Raw genomic sequence first — 14176 nt, 5'->3', positions numbered from 1 at the left:
ATAGCGTCAGTGCAGGACTCTGAGTCCTGGCCAGGTACAGCTGTTTTTCTCTTGTTTGGCAGCTGTGCGATGCTTCACAACCAGCAGAGCAGCCAGGTCTCTGCCACGTGTTGGGACATCTCAGCCTGTCCTGAAATGGGTCAGCTCTGGGGATATGTCCCTGGTTGCAGTTTTTATAACAATGAGTTTATTCACTCGTACATTTGAGACCGGGAAACTGCAGCATAGCACTTCTAAATGATCGATTGGTTAAGTTTGTGAAAGGTTTGAAATTAGAGATCTATCATTAGGAACTACTTCCATTAGACTATATCATCTCACCTTGACTTTTGTTTATTTTTCTTTAATTTCACCCTTGGGCAAGCACGGTCATGCACTTCCATCTCTGCTTCCTCTTCTACAAATGCTCTCTTTCAGTTTGCTTCTTGTCTTTTTTTTTCCCTGGCATTTAAACTTTATTTTTAAAATACATAAAGCTGTAGGGTTACTCATCAGTAGAGTCAAATGGAGGATCAAAAATATAATTAAATAACTTTAATTTCTTTGCCAAAAACAAATGATTTTTTCTTGTCTATTTTGGGCGACTTTATCATGCCTGCAAGGGAATCATTTTCATCATGTCTGTCAGTCTGATCTTGCCTTAGAAACTGAATGATCTGTTAAAAGTAACATGATATTCAAACAAAAGTTTGGAAAAAGTGTAAAATAATTATGTACTATAACACCCAGGAAATTTAGAGTAAAGTCTGTTTAAAAAAAAAAGAAAATCTTATTTAAAAAAATAAAGTCACTTAAGGAACCCTAATTGTTTCCTGAACCATAACAATACGAGAGTAATCCAGTTCATTAGATCTTAGTGTCTGCTGAAGATTTCAGGTGTTTAGAAAGTGTAAAATTTTTGTACATTATGAACGTTACAAAATGTTGTAAAATTATACTGGAAAAAAAGTTACAATAGTAGTATTTTAGATCTGTAATTTACTTACTCTTAGAGACATTTAAAGGCGTAAGTTACCTGTATTGCACATACTTGTAATGAATCAGTGTATTTTGCCTGTGATAGACTAAGTAAACTTGAGAATGTTCTTGGAATTTTTTTTAATTCTTTCCCCTGCCTCCACCTCTCCCCCCGCCCCCAAATAAAGAGCAACCCAAAAGCTCAGTGTAATTGGTTAATGCAAGTGTTACAGATGGCAAGGTGGAATGGAGATCTAGTTTATGATGTAGGGTTGTCTGGAGGAACTCCTGCCTCTTCAGCAGTTGTGGACACAGTCACACTCTCCTGGTTTCTGTTCTCCAGCCTTGTGTGATTTGTTTAACTTTTGTTTTTCATTTTCAAAATTCTTGAGGTGGCTTTATGTTGGTGCCAATATGTTTGTATTTCCTTTCCATTTGTGTTGCGTTGTAATTTTTCTGAACTGCCGTATCTAGAAACTGAAAGGATTTTACTTACAAAGAGGGACCTTGGCATACTGTTAATTCTGATGTAGTGGGTGTCTTTTTCCCAGCCTGTGATCTGAGATTTCTTGCTTTGCTATAAACAACGAAGAGCGAAAAAATCAGTGTTCTCTGAAGGATATCTGCTTCACAGACTAGATCGCTATGCAGGAGTGACTTCTACCATGCTGTCTGTGTCTTGATGGTTTGGACTCTGAGCTGTGCCTCAGGGCTGAGTTTCTAGCTTTGCTGTGTAAGTTGCCAGAGAGAGAGTGAGTGTAGGCACTCCTTTTTCTTTTTTCCTCAAACAGCAATGTGCATAGATTTCCCCTCAAAAGACTGCAGGAGTGCAATCACCTGAAAGCAGAGAAAGTTTACTTCACTGTTTCTTGTTTTCCACCCAAGTGACACTGTGTCGTGTGCTCATCACTGAGCACTCTCAGGTTGATTTGTTCCTCCTAATTATGAGATGGGCTGTACACGAATGTCACGGAGGAACCCTCTGCAGCTGTTCCAGCCTTGTGCATTGACAAGATTGCGAACTGACTTGACTGTTTTGTAGGTCCAGTGCTAGTTATTCACTATATCAGAAATGAATGTTGCCCATATTTCTGCTATGTTGAGGGTTGGTTGGTTTTGTTTTCGTTTTTTGTTTGTCGTTTGGTTTTTTTTGGGGGGGTGTTTGTTTTGTTTGGTTGCTCTTTTTTTTATTTTGAAATGCATGATTAGAGAGAGAATTGGCATAGAAAGGACTGGATTCTACAAGTGAGTGTAGTATGGAGTTCTTGTCAAACTCCTGCTGACATCTGTGGGATGAAGTCTGCCCTTGTACCTGTTAAGTTGCCTTTGCCTTACAGGGCAGAGAGGATTCCTGATTCCAACATGGTGGAAATGTGTAGGATCACTTCATTATTCCCGTCCCCCTCTCCCACCCCGCCTTTTTTTTTCTGTTGTGTGTGTGTGTGTTAGACCTTATCTGAAGAAAGACAATCTCTGCGTAGCATTGCCACGAGGGTGGAATTCCCAGGACCGCTTCTGCTTGAGATAGAGATCATGTCTTTTCAGCATGGAATTGTAAAGTCCAGGTTGCGTCCTGTTGCTTGGTGGTTATATATTAATAAAGTGTAGGTCCAAAGGGCTTGTGTTACTTTGTCTTGAAGTTCTTAATCTGGTGAAGCTTTTCTTCATTTCTGTTGCATTTCTTCTATGTGCTGTACTACAGAAACACTGGTTGTGGTGGTCAGTTTGCTTGTCGTTTTTTCCTTTTCCGTTTTGAGAAGCCTGATGCTGTTACTGAGAACAGCGCTGGTAGGTTATTTATGTATTCTGCCTAATTATTTAATTGCTATATGCATTGTTTCAGCTTACAGTAAAGTGAGATGAACTATTTCGAACCTTGGTAAAAGGCATTGTATATTTGTGTATTAGAATCAGCGACTCGTTTTGACTCTGTCTCCTTATCAAGGGCTGGATTGAAGCATTTGTGCAATCGTGGGTGAATCACAGGTTTGAAGTGTTCACGCTTGCAACCTCATCCGCAGACTGATAGCAGCTGGGGGGGAGCCTAACAAGTACCTCATTACTGAGCACACTGAAAGATGTTTGTGGAGAAAAAAATGCTGTTAAGCTAAATTTAGTTTGAATTTAGCTCACACTGAAGAATGCTATGCAACTTTTTAATAGTATGTTGTGTTCATAGTGTGGTAAGTACCCATGCTTAAAACAGGCTTTGAAGTCACACACTTTCTCTGTGCATTATTTTAGTGGAGGAACAAAATGGCTTTTATTATGGAGTGCTTTCGTACTGTTCTTTACAACCATTGTAGCTCTGACAGAGAAAGCTGAATTCTTTTTCTGACTCGCATTGAACAGCATTAACAGGCTTCTCTGCACCTTCTGGCTGCAGTTGCTGGGGCCCATCAGAAAACAGCTGCTCCTGCAGGCTCAAGGTAGAGCTCGAGCTGTGGGTTTCAGTCCGTGGTTCACTGAGTTACTTTCTGCAGCTGAGATGTTTCAGAAAGTTAGGTAGGAAATGCAGATCTGTGCCACGAATCACTCTGGAAATGTGACCTTAAAAGGGGTCTGCTTCCACTGAAATAGTTTGAGATCTGTCATTTGGAAAATGTTAAAAACCAGGCATTTAAAGCAATCACAGTGTTTCAAGAGAATGTGTAGTCACTACTGTGGAAAAGTTCTTACGCGGTCACCTGAACTGTTGCTGGGTTAGGGAAACTGTAGTGGGAATGTTTTCCCTTTTCCTTTCTTTGATGTCTCTGAAGGAAACAGACCTGCACTGTCCTTTCTGCACAAAAGAAAAGGAGGGATTGTAGTGTCTAAAAGGCCCTGACTGTAATGCCAAAAAATAATATGCATTGTTACATATTTTATGGAGGTAAAGTGGACATCACTGGTCGATGTATAGCTGATGCTTTTGGTGGTATGACACCTGATTTCCTAATACTGTGCTCCCCACCCCAGCCCCAAGCAGTGTTGTACAAGGTCTGTAACTGCAGAATTGGATGTAAGGGTACTTAAAAAGTGGCCAAATAAAAATCGCACTCCCGTTTCACAGCTATAAATTGGTATTAAGGTGTCTGACCTCGTTTGTCTATTCCTTCAGAAACCCAGATGCAGCTTATGGTATTGCTAGGGAACAAACACCTGTGTGTTACAGCATATTCCAAATTTACTTCCAGCTCTGTCATCAGCTTTAAAACTTAGTCGTTCCTCACTTCTCTCCTGAAGTTTCAAGTCTATTCAGTTTCAGCTGGTTTCAGTTTCGTGCTTATTTTCTTAGCATTGCTTTATTTTCTCTCTGTTCACTGTGAGATCGGGGATTTGCAAATCCAGGTAAATCTTAGTTTAAAAAAAACTAGTTCTGCCAGGCTCAGGACACTTACCTGCTTCTTTCCTTCCCGCTGCCTTTGGTACTTTGTCAGAAGCACTGTGTTGGAATTGTCCCCAACATTATAGGACAAGCTTTAAAACCAAAAAAGAAAAGCTGCTATTAAGAAACAAGCTGATGTGAATCTCTGTAGCTGCTTACATTGATGCAGTTGATGTTACGTAGGGCAAGAATTACATCATTTGTAAATTGACCCAAAGTCCTTAAATGTTGCTCCACATGATTATAAAGCAAGGTTGGCATGATCTGGATTTATTAAAAACTCCCATATCTCTCACTACCTGCTTACAAATAACAACTGTAGCCAAACATAAAGGGATCTGAGCAGAAGATGAATCGCCATTTCTTTGTTTTTCTTTTATAAACAGTGAAATAAATTAAAAGTTTGATTCACAGACATATAGAAAGCCAAGGTAGTTAAGACAAACAATAAAGCTTTGAACTTATCATCACCTCCATGGGGAGGAGCATAGGAGCTGCAAGTTAGTGACTGATGACTGAATGACTCATGGGCTGTATGTAGGATAAAAATCGAATGTTCAGAGAAAATTTCCCATGGAAGAGAAGTTGCTGTATACTAGTAAATACAGCGGTACCTCTCACTGCATATTTGTAGAGAATGCCATTTGTTATGCACACAGGAAATGAAAGGAAGTATCTGCATCGCCACTGATTTTACAGTGTCCTGCTGAGTTCTCAGTGAAATGTGCATTTTCAGGGCAATGTAGTGATTTTTTGCACATTGAGACACGTTATAGAAATTGTTGGTCAAATGCAAATATTGATTAAAAAGCATTTGGATTGCCTCTGAACTCTTTTTTTTTTTTTTTTTTTTTGTGATGTAGCTCTTTTTTTCTCTGCTAGGAGCTTACATTGGTAATCCAAACTGTATATTTAGTCTTTTCATTTGTGAGAATACGGTTTGTCTCTAATTAAAGAAGAATTTGGTTTGATATTAATCTTGTTCAGTTTTAAAATATTTTTTTCTTTTTCCCCTGAATGCAGTTTTGCCCCTGGCTGAGTCAGCCACTAAGCTTTGCAGGCTTTTGAGGGTTAGAGTGCTTTTTCTGTACTCTTCTTTTCTGGACCTCTGTTTATGTTGTTTGCAGGGTGAAAATGATGTGCAGAATCATAATCCTTCCTGAACCCTAAAAACAGGCAGATTAAAAACTGCAGGCAGTAAGCCTGGGTAATAATTTCTCTGCAAATATTTTACTGCTTTTTCCATCTGTTACACTAAAATCTGACTTAAGCTACGCATAAATCTAGTCAGAAGAGGTCACTGGGTTATTAATCATCAGAATTAATCCTTTTAGACATGTGCTTGGTGTGAGGCCAGCTATTCAGAAGTTGAACAGTGCACATATGTTACTTATCTGTCTGGCAGTTTGCCAATGAAGAAAACTTCATGATGGTTTCATATCTCTGTAAAGTACACTGCTTGTTAGGTGCAAGCTGATGTAGGTTTTCTGTATGTTGGCTATGGAGCACAGCCTGCTACTGAAGAATGAGTTCTCTTCAGGGTGCTTTCAAAGAGCTATAGTCTCATAGTGTTGCTTGGTAAGAAGTGATATCATTCATGGTTGACCTTTGCATGGTGCTTCCCTATGAAGTACGATGAGCCAAATTTAATACTAGTTACTCACAGCAGAGGAAGAGGCAATATTTCAAGTAGAATAATACTGTGGAACCCAAATATAGCTCAATGAAACCTCAGCCTGCCTCCACTCCTGCTGTTAGGACTTGGAGGAAACATTCATTTATGTAAATACAACTCTTTTCTTGAGTCAGGTCTGGACTGGACCCAGCATTTCTGTTTCTGTCTTCTTAGGAGCATGCTTCATACTCGGCAGAATAATGATTATTTCACATCCTAATTATGGAACTGATTCATCCCTTGGGGCATGGAAAGCAAACAGTAGGAGTGAGAGCATCATTAAAAAATTAGTGTATTTTGAGAGAGGAGGTAAAAATAAAATGCAACTCCATTGAAAAGTTTCATGGTAAAGGAAAATTACTTGCATTAGGGGAATGTTTTAAAACAATCTGAGATTATGGCTGAAAGAACATAATTTCTTGTTAACAGGTTTATACTTTGCTTGTGAGAAATTATTAATTTTCTTCTTGCTTTTATTTCTCAAGGAGAAGAATGAAAGCTCGTGCTCCTCCTCCACCAAATCAGCCTTCTGCAGCAAGTAGAATTCACAGTGAGCACAAGTCACCTGCAGAGACAGCTGTAATTTCTGATCAGAACCTTGTGAGCATGAAAGAGAACATGATAAACAGATCGGTGGACTTCACAGTCATTTTACCCAGCGGGGTGGAGCAGAAGAGCACAGTACAAGGAAGGTAAGGCTTTGATTAGCTCCCGCTTTCTGGAGCCCTCTGTTCCCAGTGGGATGCTTGCTTATATTAATGTCCTCCTTTCTTAGCTGATGCGGTTCCTCTGCCATGCTTCTCTCTGTATTTTAGTGAGCTGTTGTGCCAGAGAGTCCCAAGAGACGTGTAAAGGACCCTCTCTGCTGGGGCAAGAAGGATTTAGCAGCTATTGTGTCACTCTTTTCCCTATGGATCACCCTCAGCATGTGTATGGATCCATCTTTTCCATGTAGTGCCACTGGGCTAATCTCAGGTTGTATCTTATCTCATAATACACAGGGGTTTTGGTGCAAGGGAAGTAGGTGCTGCTGGCAAACAGCAATCCTGACAATATGCCTGTCTGGGGTCATACCGAGAAGCAAGCTCAGAAGATGAATGATTCTTCACATTTGCTGCTAAAAGGCTACTACCTTGTGGCCATTACTGAAACCTGGTGGGACAGATCCTCTGACTGGAGTGCAGTGATTGGTGGCTGCAGGCTGTTAAGAAGGGAACAGGCAAGGAAGGGAGGGTGGAGGGGTTGCCCTCTACATCGAGAAATGGATAGACTGTGAAGAGCTGTCTCTGAATAGCCGTGAGCAGGTTGAAAGCTTATGGGTAAGAATCAGAGACCAAGGCAACAAAGGAAACCTTGTGGTTGATGACTGCTGCAGGCTGCCCAGTCAGGGGGAAGCTATTGATGAAGCCTTCTTACTCCAGCTGCAGGAGGCATCTCCCTCACAGGATGTTGTCCTGCTGGGGGACTTCAGCCACCCCAACATATGCTGGAAAAGTAGCATGGTGAACTGTAGGCAATCTAGGAGACTCCTGGAGTGCATTGAGGGTAACTTCCTCAGACAGGTAATAGACAGCCCTACCAGAGGAGATGTGATACTGGAGCTGATGGTCACCAATGCAAGTGAGCCAATTGTTGACATCTAATGGAGGCAGCTTGGGCTGCAGTGGTCACATGCTTGTGGAGTTTGCAGTCCTGAGGCATGTAGGATAGGTAAAGAGTAAAGTCAGGACCCTGAATTTTAGGAAAGCCAACTTCCAGCTCTTCAAGGAATTAGTCAACAGGACCCCCTGGGATACTGCCCTCAGGGACAAGGAAGCAGAACAGAGCTGGTAGATCTTTAAGGATGCTTTCCATCAAGCACAAAAGCTGTCAATCCACAGGTGTAAGAAATCAGGTAAGGAGGGCAAGAGACCATCATGGCTGAATGAAGACCTGCTGGTCAAACTGAAGAGCAAGAAGGAAATGCACAGGTGGTGGAAGCAGGGACAGGTATCCTGGGAAGAGCACTGGGACACTGCCTGGTTGTGCGGAGATGGGGTCAGGAAGGCCAAGGTGCAGCTGGAGCTGAACTTGGCAAGGGACACAAAGAATAACAAGAAGGGCTTCTACAGGTGTGTCAACCAGAAAAGGAAGCGTAACCCCCCCTGATGACCAAGACTGGTAACAAGGGATGAGCAGAAGGCTGAGGTACTCAAAAACTTCTTTGCCTCAGTCTTCACAGGCAAGCTCTCTTCCCACACCTCTTGAGTGGAAAATAAATTGCAAGAACAGGACTGGGGAGCAAAGTCCCTCTGACTGTGAGGATCAGGTTCATGACTGCTTAAGGAACCTGAACGTATATAAGTCCATGGGATGTCATGAGATGCATCCCAGAGTCCCAAGGTAACAGGCTGCTGTAGTTGCCAAGCCAGTCTCCGTGGTATTTGAGAAGTCATGGCAGTCAAGTGAACTCCCTGGTGACTGGGAAAAGGGAAACATCACAAACATTTTTAAAAATGGTAGAAAGGAGGACCCTGGGAACTACTGAGCTGTCAGTTTCACCTCTGTGCCTGGGCAGGTCATGGAACAGATCCTCCCAGAAGCTCTGCTAAGGCACATGGAGGGCAGAGAGGTGATTTGAGACAGGCAGCATGGTTTGACCAAGGGCAAGTCCTGCCTGACCAAACTGGTGGCCTTCTACGGTGGAGTAACTATATCAGTGGACAAAGGAAGCGCTATGGGTGTTGTCTATCTGGACTTCTGTAGTCTTGAACATGGTCCCCCACAACATCTTTCTCTCTAAATTGGAGAGGTATGGATTCAATGGGTGGACTTTTTGGTGGATGAGGAACTGGCTGGATGGTCGCACCCAGATAGTGGTGGTCAATGGCACAATGTCTGGATAGACACCGGTGACAAGTGGTGTCCCTCAGGGGTCCATACTGGGACCAGTACTGTTTAGTATCATCAATGAAATAGACAGTGGGATTGTGTACACCTGCAGCAAGTTTGTGGATGGCACCAAGCTGAGTAGTACAGTTCATATGCCTGAAGGACGGAGTGCCATCCAGAGGGACCTGGACAAGCTCGAGAAGTGGAGCCATGAAACCTCATGAGGTTCATTCAACAAGGCCAAGTGCAAGGTCCTGCACGTGGGCTGGGGAAACCCCTGGTATCAATAGAGGCTGGGGGATGAAAGGATTGAGAGCAGCCCTGTGGAGAAGGACTTAGGAGTACTGGTGGATGAAAGATTGGACATGAGCTGGCAATGTGCGATTGCAGCCCAGAAGGCCAGTTGTATCTTGGGCTGCATCAAAGAAGCGTGGCCAGCATGTCAAGGGAGGTGATTCTGCCCCTCTGCTCTGTTCTGGTGAGACCCCACCTGGAGTCTTGTGTCCAGCTCTGGAGCCCTCAGTACAAGAAAGACATGAACCTGTTGGAGAGGGTCCAGAGGAGGCCACAAAAATGATGAGAGGGCTGGAACAGCTCTCCTATGAGGACAGGCTGAGAGAGTTGGGGTTTTTCAGCCTGGAGAAGAGAAGGCTCTGGGGAGACCTTATTGTGGCCTTTCAGTACTTAAAAGGGGTCTATAAGAAAGATGGGGACAGACTTTTTAGCAGGGCCTCTTACGAGAGGACAAGGAGTAATGGTGTTAAACTAAAGAAGGGGAGTTTCAGACTAGACAAGAGGAAGAATCGTATTACAATGAGAGTGGTAAAATACTGGAACAGGCTTCCCAGAGAGGTGGTAGATGCCCCATCTGTGGAAATGTTCAAGGCCAGGCTGGATGGGGCTCTGAGCAACCTGATCCAGTTGAAGATGTCCCTGCTCATTGCAGGTGCGTTGGACTAGATGACCTTTGAAGGCCCCTTCCAACCCAAACTATTCTATGATTCTATGATTCAGAGAACTTGTCTGGATAAGTATATTGCTATTGTGTAGAGAGCAAAGCATCTGCTAGTATTTAGGAAGCCTTTTCTATGTGAATGTGTATTGTTTTTTGCCACGAGAAGCGAGGTTGTCCTTGTCACTGGGTACAATCAAGGGCAAATTGTACTGGTAAGGCAGTTTTGAGATTATTTTCTTCACCATGGGAGCTTTTCCTGCTCTTCATCTATGGGAACTGTTTTGAAAGAGGAAGACTTTACTTTAAGAAAGATTTTGGAAGAGTTTTAAAATACAATCAATAGTATGATGAAACTGTAGGAAACAATGTTGTGATCAGTAGTGGTCAAGAAACCATAGAAAGTGATAATACCAGATCAGGAAGATACGTAGATGCCTGTTGATAAGTCAGGGCCTCTGCTTATTTTGCATTTGAGGTTTGCAGTAGTTAGCCTGCATTCCTGTAGAACCACTCTTCTTGGTCTGATATATTAAGTCTATTTTGACTGTGTATTTTGATGGCTGAGGAGGACGTGTACAGCAGTGTGTAGTGTCTGGTGCTTCATTCTTCCCCCTACCTTTCTTGTAGAAATTGATGTTCTCTTAGCCACTGTCAGGAGACGAGTGCAACTTGTGTGGGTCAACCCCAAAGCCAAAGTGATGTTAAAGGTTTTAAAGGAAAGCAGTGCTTGTCGGAGCTCTCAAGTTATATATTTAGTGATCGAGTTTTTATGAGGAAATTTGGACTTAATGAGAGATGGAAGAGAACAGGCCTGGAAAATAGAACAGGATATGAAACTCGTTGGTCATTAGGTCTCAAAGAAAGGTGATATTTCAGTGGCAAACACAAGCCACCTGGGAGCTGACAAGAGGCTAATCTTCAGGTAGCATTTTGTATAGAGAGGTACATAATTGCCATATAGTTAGAAAATATTTTCCCTCCAAAACCAGAACAAAACCAAACAAACCCCAAAAAAAACCCCACCCACAACAAAAAAACCCTCCAAAAACCCAAAAAACAAAACAAACTAACCAAACAAAAAAATTTTAAAAAACCCACCAAACTAAACACTCCAAGAGTACTACAAGAGTGGTGTTTTAATGTGACCTTTTGCAGAATGTACAAGCTACAGGAGCAGAGAACAAATGGAAGATCCCTGTACAATAAACATCCTGTCTCTCACACAGATGTTTATTATCACTACCATTGCTTTCACATACACTGAGCCTGAGTATTTTATTAGAGTCTTTAGTTTGTGGACTAAAACCTGAAAGAAATGTCGAAAATTAAACCTTAGACATTTCTGTGGGGTTATTTATATCATCTATATTAAGCACTCTACGCAACCAATATGTTCTTGTCACTGTTCTGTGAAGGTGCCCAGTTTTCTCTATTGACTGCATGACAGGTCTAGGCCCCAGATTTAGGCAGCGATTAAATTCCTGCTTGTGCTAATCTGAGTATCACCAGTGCCTAACCCACGTAGTAGGTGTTCTCCCTCAGCGCTATCTTGAACGCTTGGGGTGGAGAGTTAGTGACAAACGTCAGGCACCGTGTTCATGGTTAAGTCCACTCCTCAGTCATGAGCCCATTTATATGTTGCATCCTCTCCTTGATGGCCTGAAGCATCATGAGCCCACCGAGCTAGGAAAAGTTCACCTTTATGTTGCCAGTCCAAATCCACCTCAGCTACTTTAATCTTAGCAGCCTGATCTGCTTGCTGGTTGTTCCAAATTTCGCTCCTTTTAGGCACATGAGCGTCTACATGACATACTTCTACAGTCAGGTTCTCTAGCCGAGCAGCAATGTCCTGCCACAGTGGGGCAGTCCAAATAGGCTTGCCTCTGCACTGCCAATTATTTTGCTTCCACTGTGACCTTTAGTTCAAGTACATTTAAAATCTTGAACAGTTGTCAGCGCAGAGGTTGTAGGTGGCCAGTTGTGGGAAGTGGAAGATTATGGAAACTGAAGGGAGTAAATAATCCTAACAAGTTATGAAATAAGAAAAGGATACCCTGTAATGTGCCCTGCGTTACAGTGGCATCAGTCTGTGAACAGACCTTGCATGTGCTGATGTTCTTTCTAACCACTGGAAGGTGAAATTTTCTGGACATTAATACTGGTTACATTTTTAAGGATGTGGAATTAAAAAAAAAAAAAAGTCAAGAGCAGTGGAAAGTTTTAGGGGATGAATTGTCTTAAGTCTCCGGGTTTGGGTGAAAGCCCAAACTTCTTCATCTTTTTGCATTGTTTTGACATTGTAAACTGGACAGCTGCGAGGTACAATGATACGCAGAGGTAAACATTTAATGGTGAAGATACTGGATTTAAAACAAATGTGTTTCTTTTAGTTTGAAGGAAGTATGGGAGCCAGTGCAGATAATAAATTCTTTTCCCTGTTCACTCTTTTTATCTATGGTGATAAAATGGAAAGACATTTCAGAAAAATTCTGCTGTTGTTTATACTGCTATAAATCTTCAGTGTTTTCGTTGCGATCTTAAAACTGCGTTCTGCAAAATCTGCTTTTGGGTACCCTGGCGATATAGCTTTTCTCTTGCAGAAAAATTTGCCAAACCTTGCCCAGGGCATCATCATAATGAAAAATAATTCTGCAATTTCTGCATTTCACAGTGCAGTGAAGTACACTAGAGGATGTTTGAAAATACAACTATTGTAGTTAATTGGTATCATTTAAGGTTATTATAAATGAAGCAAGTTAAAAGCCAAAATTATCTTGTTCAATTTGTTCACTGTATGTAAGCAAAACAGCATGTTGTTAATTTTACTTTGTTCTCTTTATAGAAAGTACCTATAAATATCATCAAGAGGGCAGAAAATTTTCATTTTCTTGAAAGATAGTTTAAGGAAAAAAAGAAAGTGTGTGCTATTTCAAATTATTTTATTGGAATCTGGAATTCTAAAGTAGATTTATTAATAGAAATTAACTCAAGATGACAACCTCTTAAAGAGTTTATTGCCATCTTGTAACACACAATTTATCTGAGATTTTTAAAATATGTAGTGCAGATTGTCGGACAAAGTTGAGTCCTTAAGAAGTATGTGCAGCAATAGAATAGTATTAGAAAACTGTTTTCTTTCCTACTGTAAAACATGTGAAAGTGTTCATGAAAAACTGTTAGCCTTCTTCCCCCTGAAAAGGATTATAAAATATCCCACAACTAATTTATATTTCTACTGTTGTACGAGCACTAACTGATATGCTGAAAGGATGGGCAGAGCATTGGCCACTTACATATTTGATGCATATAGATCTGTAGCAGATCCACACAAACTGTTAGCAGGTCTGATAGAGGCGATGTCTAGAAGTTTGAAAAGAAAATAAGTGGAAAAGCTCACAGGAGTTACCAGAAACCTTTTCTCTTTGTGATTCTCACAGGTAATACTTTCAGTGGGTAACCTGTAAATAAACGGATTGTACCTCTGTCTCCATTCACACTGAGTGACACTGAGGAAGATTTCCTGATTAACAAAGATACAGACATTTAGTGTGAGCAGCTTGAGAAGTCAGTAGTATTTGAAATACATTGCAGAAAAACTGGGATGTTTGAAGCTAAAGTGATATTTAGTTTGGAGTTGTCAGCACATGGATGACCAAAATGCAGAAGAGTACACTGAACAGTAGTTACTCCTGCTGTTATCTTACATGGAATCATAGAATCATTTCAGTTGGAAGAGACCCTCAGGATCATCGAGTCCAACGATAACCTAACCTAACTCTGGCACTAAACCACGTCCCTAAGAACCTCGTCTAAACACCTTTTAAACACCTTCAGGGATGGTGACTCCACCACTTCCCTGGGCAGCCTGTTCCAAGGCCTGACAACCTTTTCCGTGAAGAATTACATGTTAACAAGTTCTCTCATCCAGGTGATGCACAAAGAGCAGGATACTAGAACAAATAATAAACTAGCTGAAGCTGTAGTCATGTTCTGCAAATACTGGAGAACAGAGCTCAGTGCAGAGCATAAAGCTAATGTCATGCCATAATTCTCAGTAGAAGACTCTTAAGTGATATTAATTGTGGGCTTGTAGCTCAACTTACAAAACAGTGTCTCAAGAAAGACTGAAGGTGTGAAATTAGACCAGGTTGGTAAAACATGAGAGAGGTGTTGTTAGAAGATGAACAGGGCACATTTAGCAGAAGGGTTTAAAAATGAGCTTTACTAAATAGGGGTCAGGTCAAGACTACAGTAGTTCATTGTAGGCTTTAAAAAAAAGAAAAATTACTAGAATAATTTACGGAATAATTTATGTTGGAGAGGGGCCACTGTAATTTCCTGCTTTAACTCT

The 14176-nt window shown here is 41.4% G+C and overlaps 1 protein-coding gene across 2 annotated transcripts in view; it reads left to right on the top strand.

Moving 5' to 3' along the window:
• The window catches only part of LOC135985291 (protein cordon-bleu-like), a 119381-nt gene that overhangs the window by 36961 nt on the left and 68244 nt on the right, over nucleotides 1–14176 (top strand). For both annotated transcript variants that reach the window (XM_065628431.1, XM_065628433.1), the window contains one exon: nucleotides 6485–6691. In XM_065628431.1, coding sequence (XP_065484503.1) covers nucleotides 6485–6691 — 207 coding nt within the window. The remainder of the gene's footprint in view (nucleotides 1–6484; nucleotides 6692–14176) is intronic.

This window comes from Caloenas nicobarica, chromosome 2, assembly GCF_036013445.1.
Source record: "Caloenas nicobarica isolate bCalNic1 chromosome 2, bCalNic1.hap1, whole genome shotgun sequence".
NCBI classification, from domain to species: Eukaryota; Metazoa; Chordata; class Aves; order Columbiformes; family Columbidae; genus Caloenas; species Caloenas nicobarica.
This window is presented reverse-complemented; position numbering and strand designations above follow the sequence as displayed.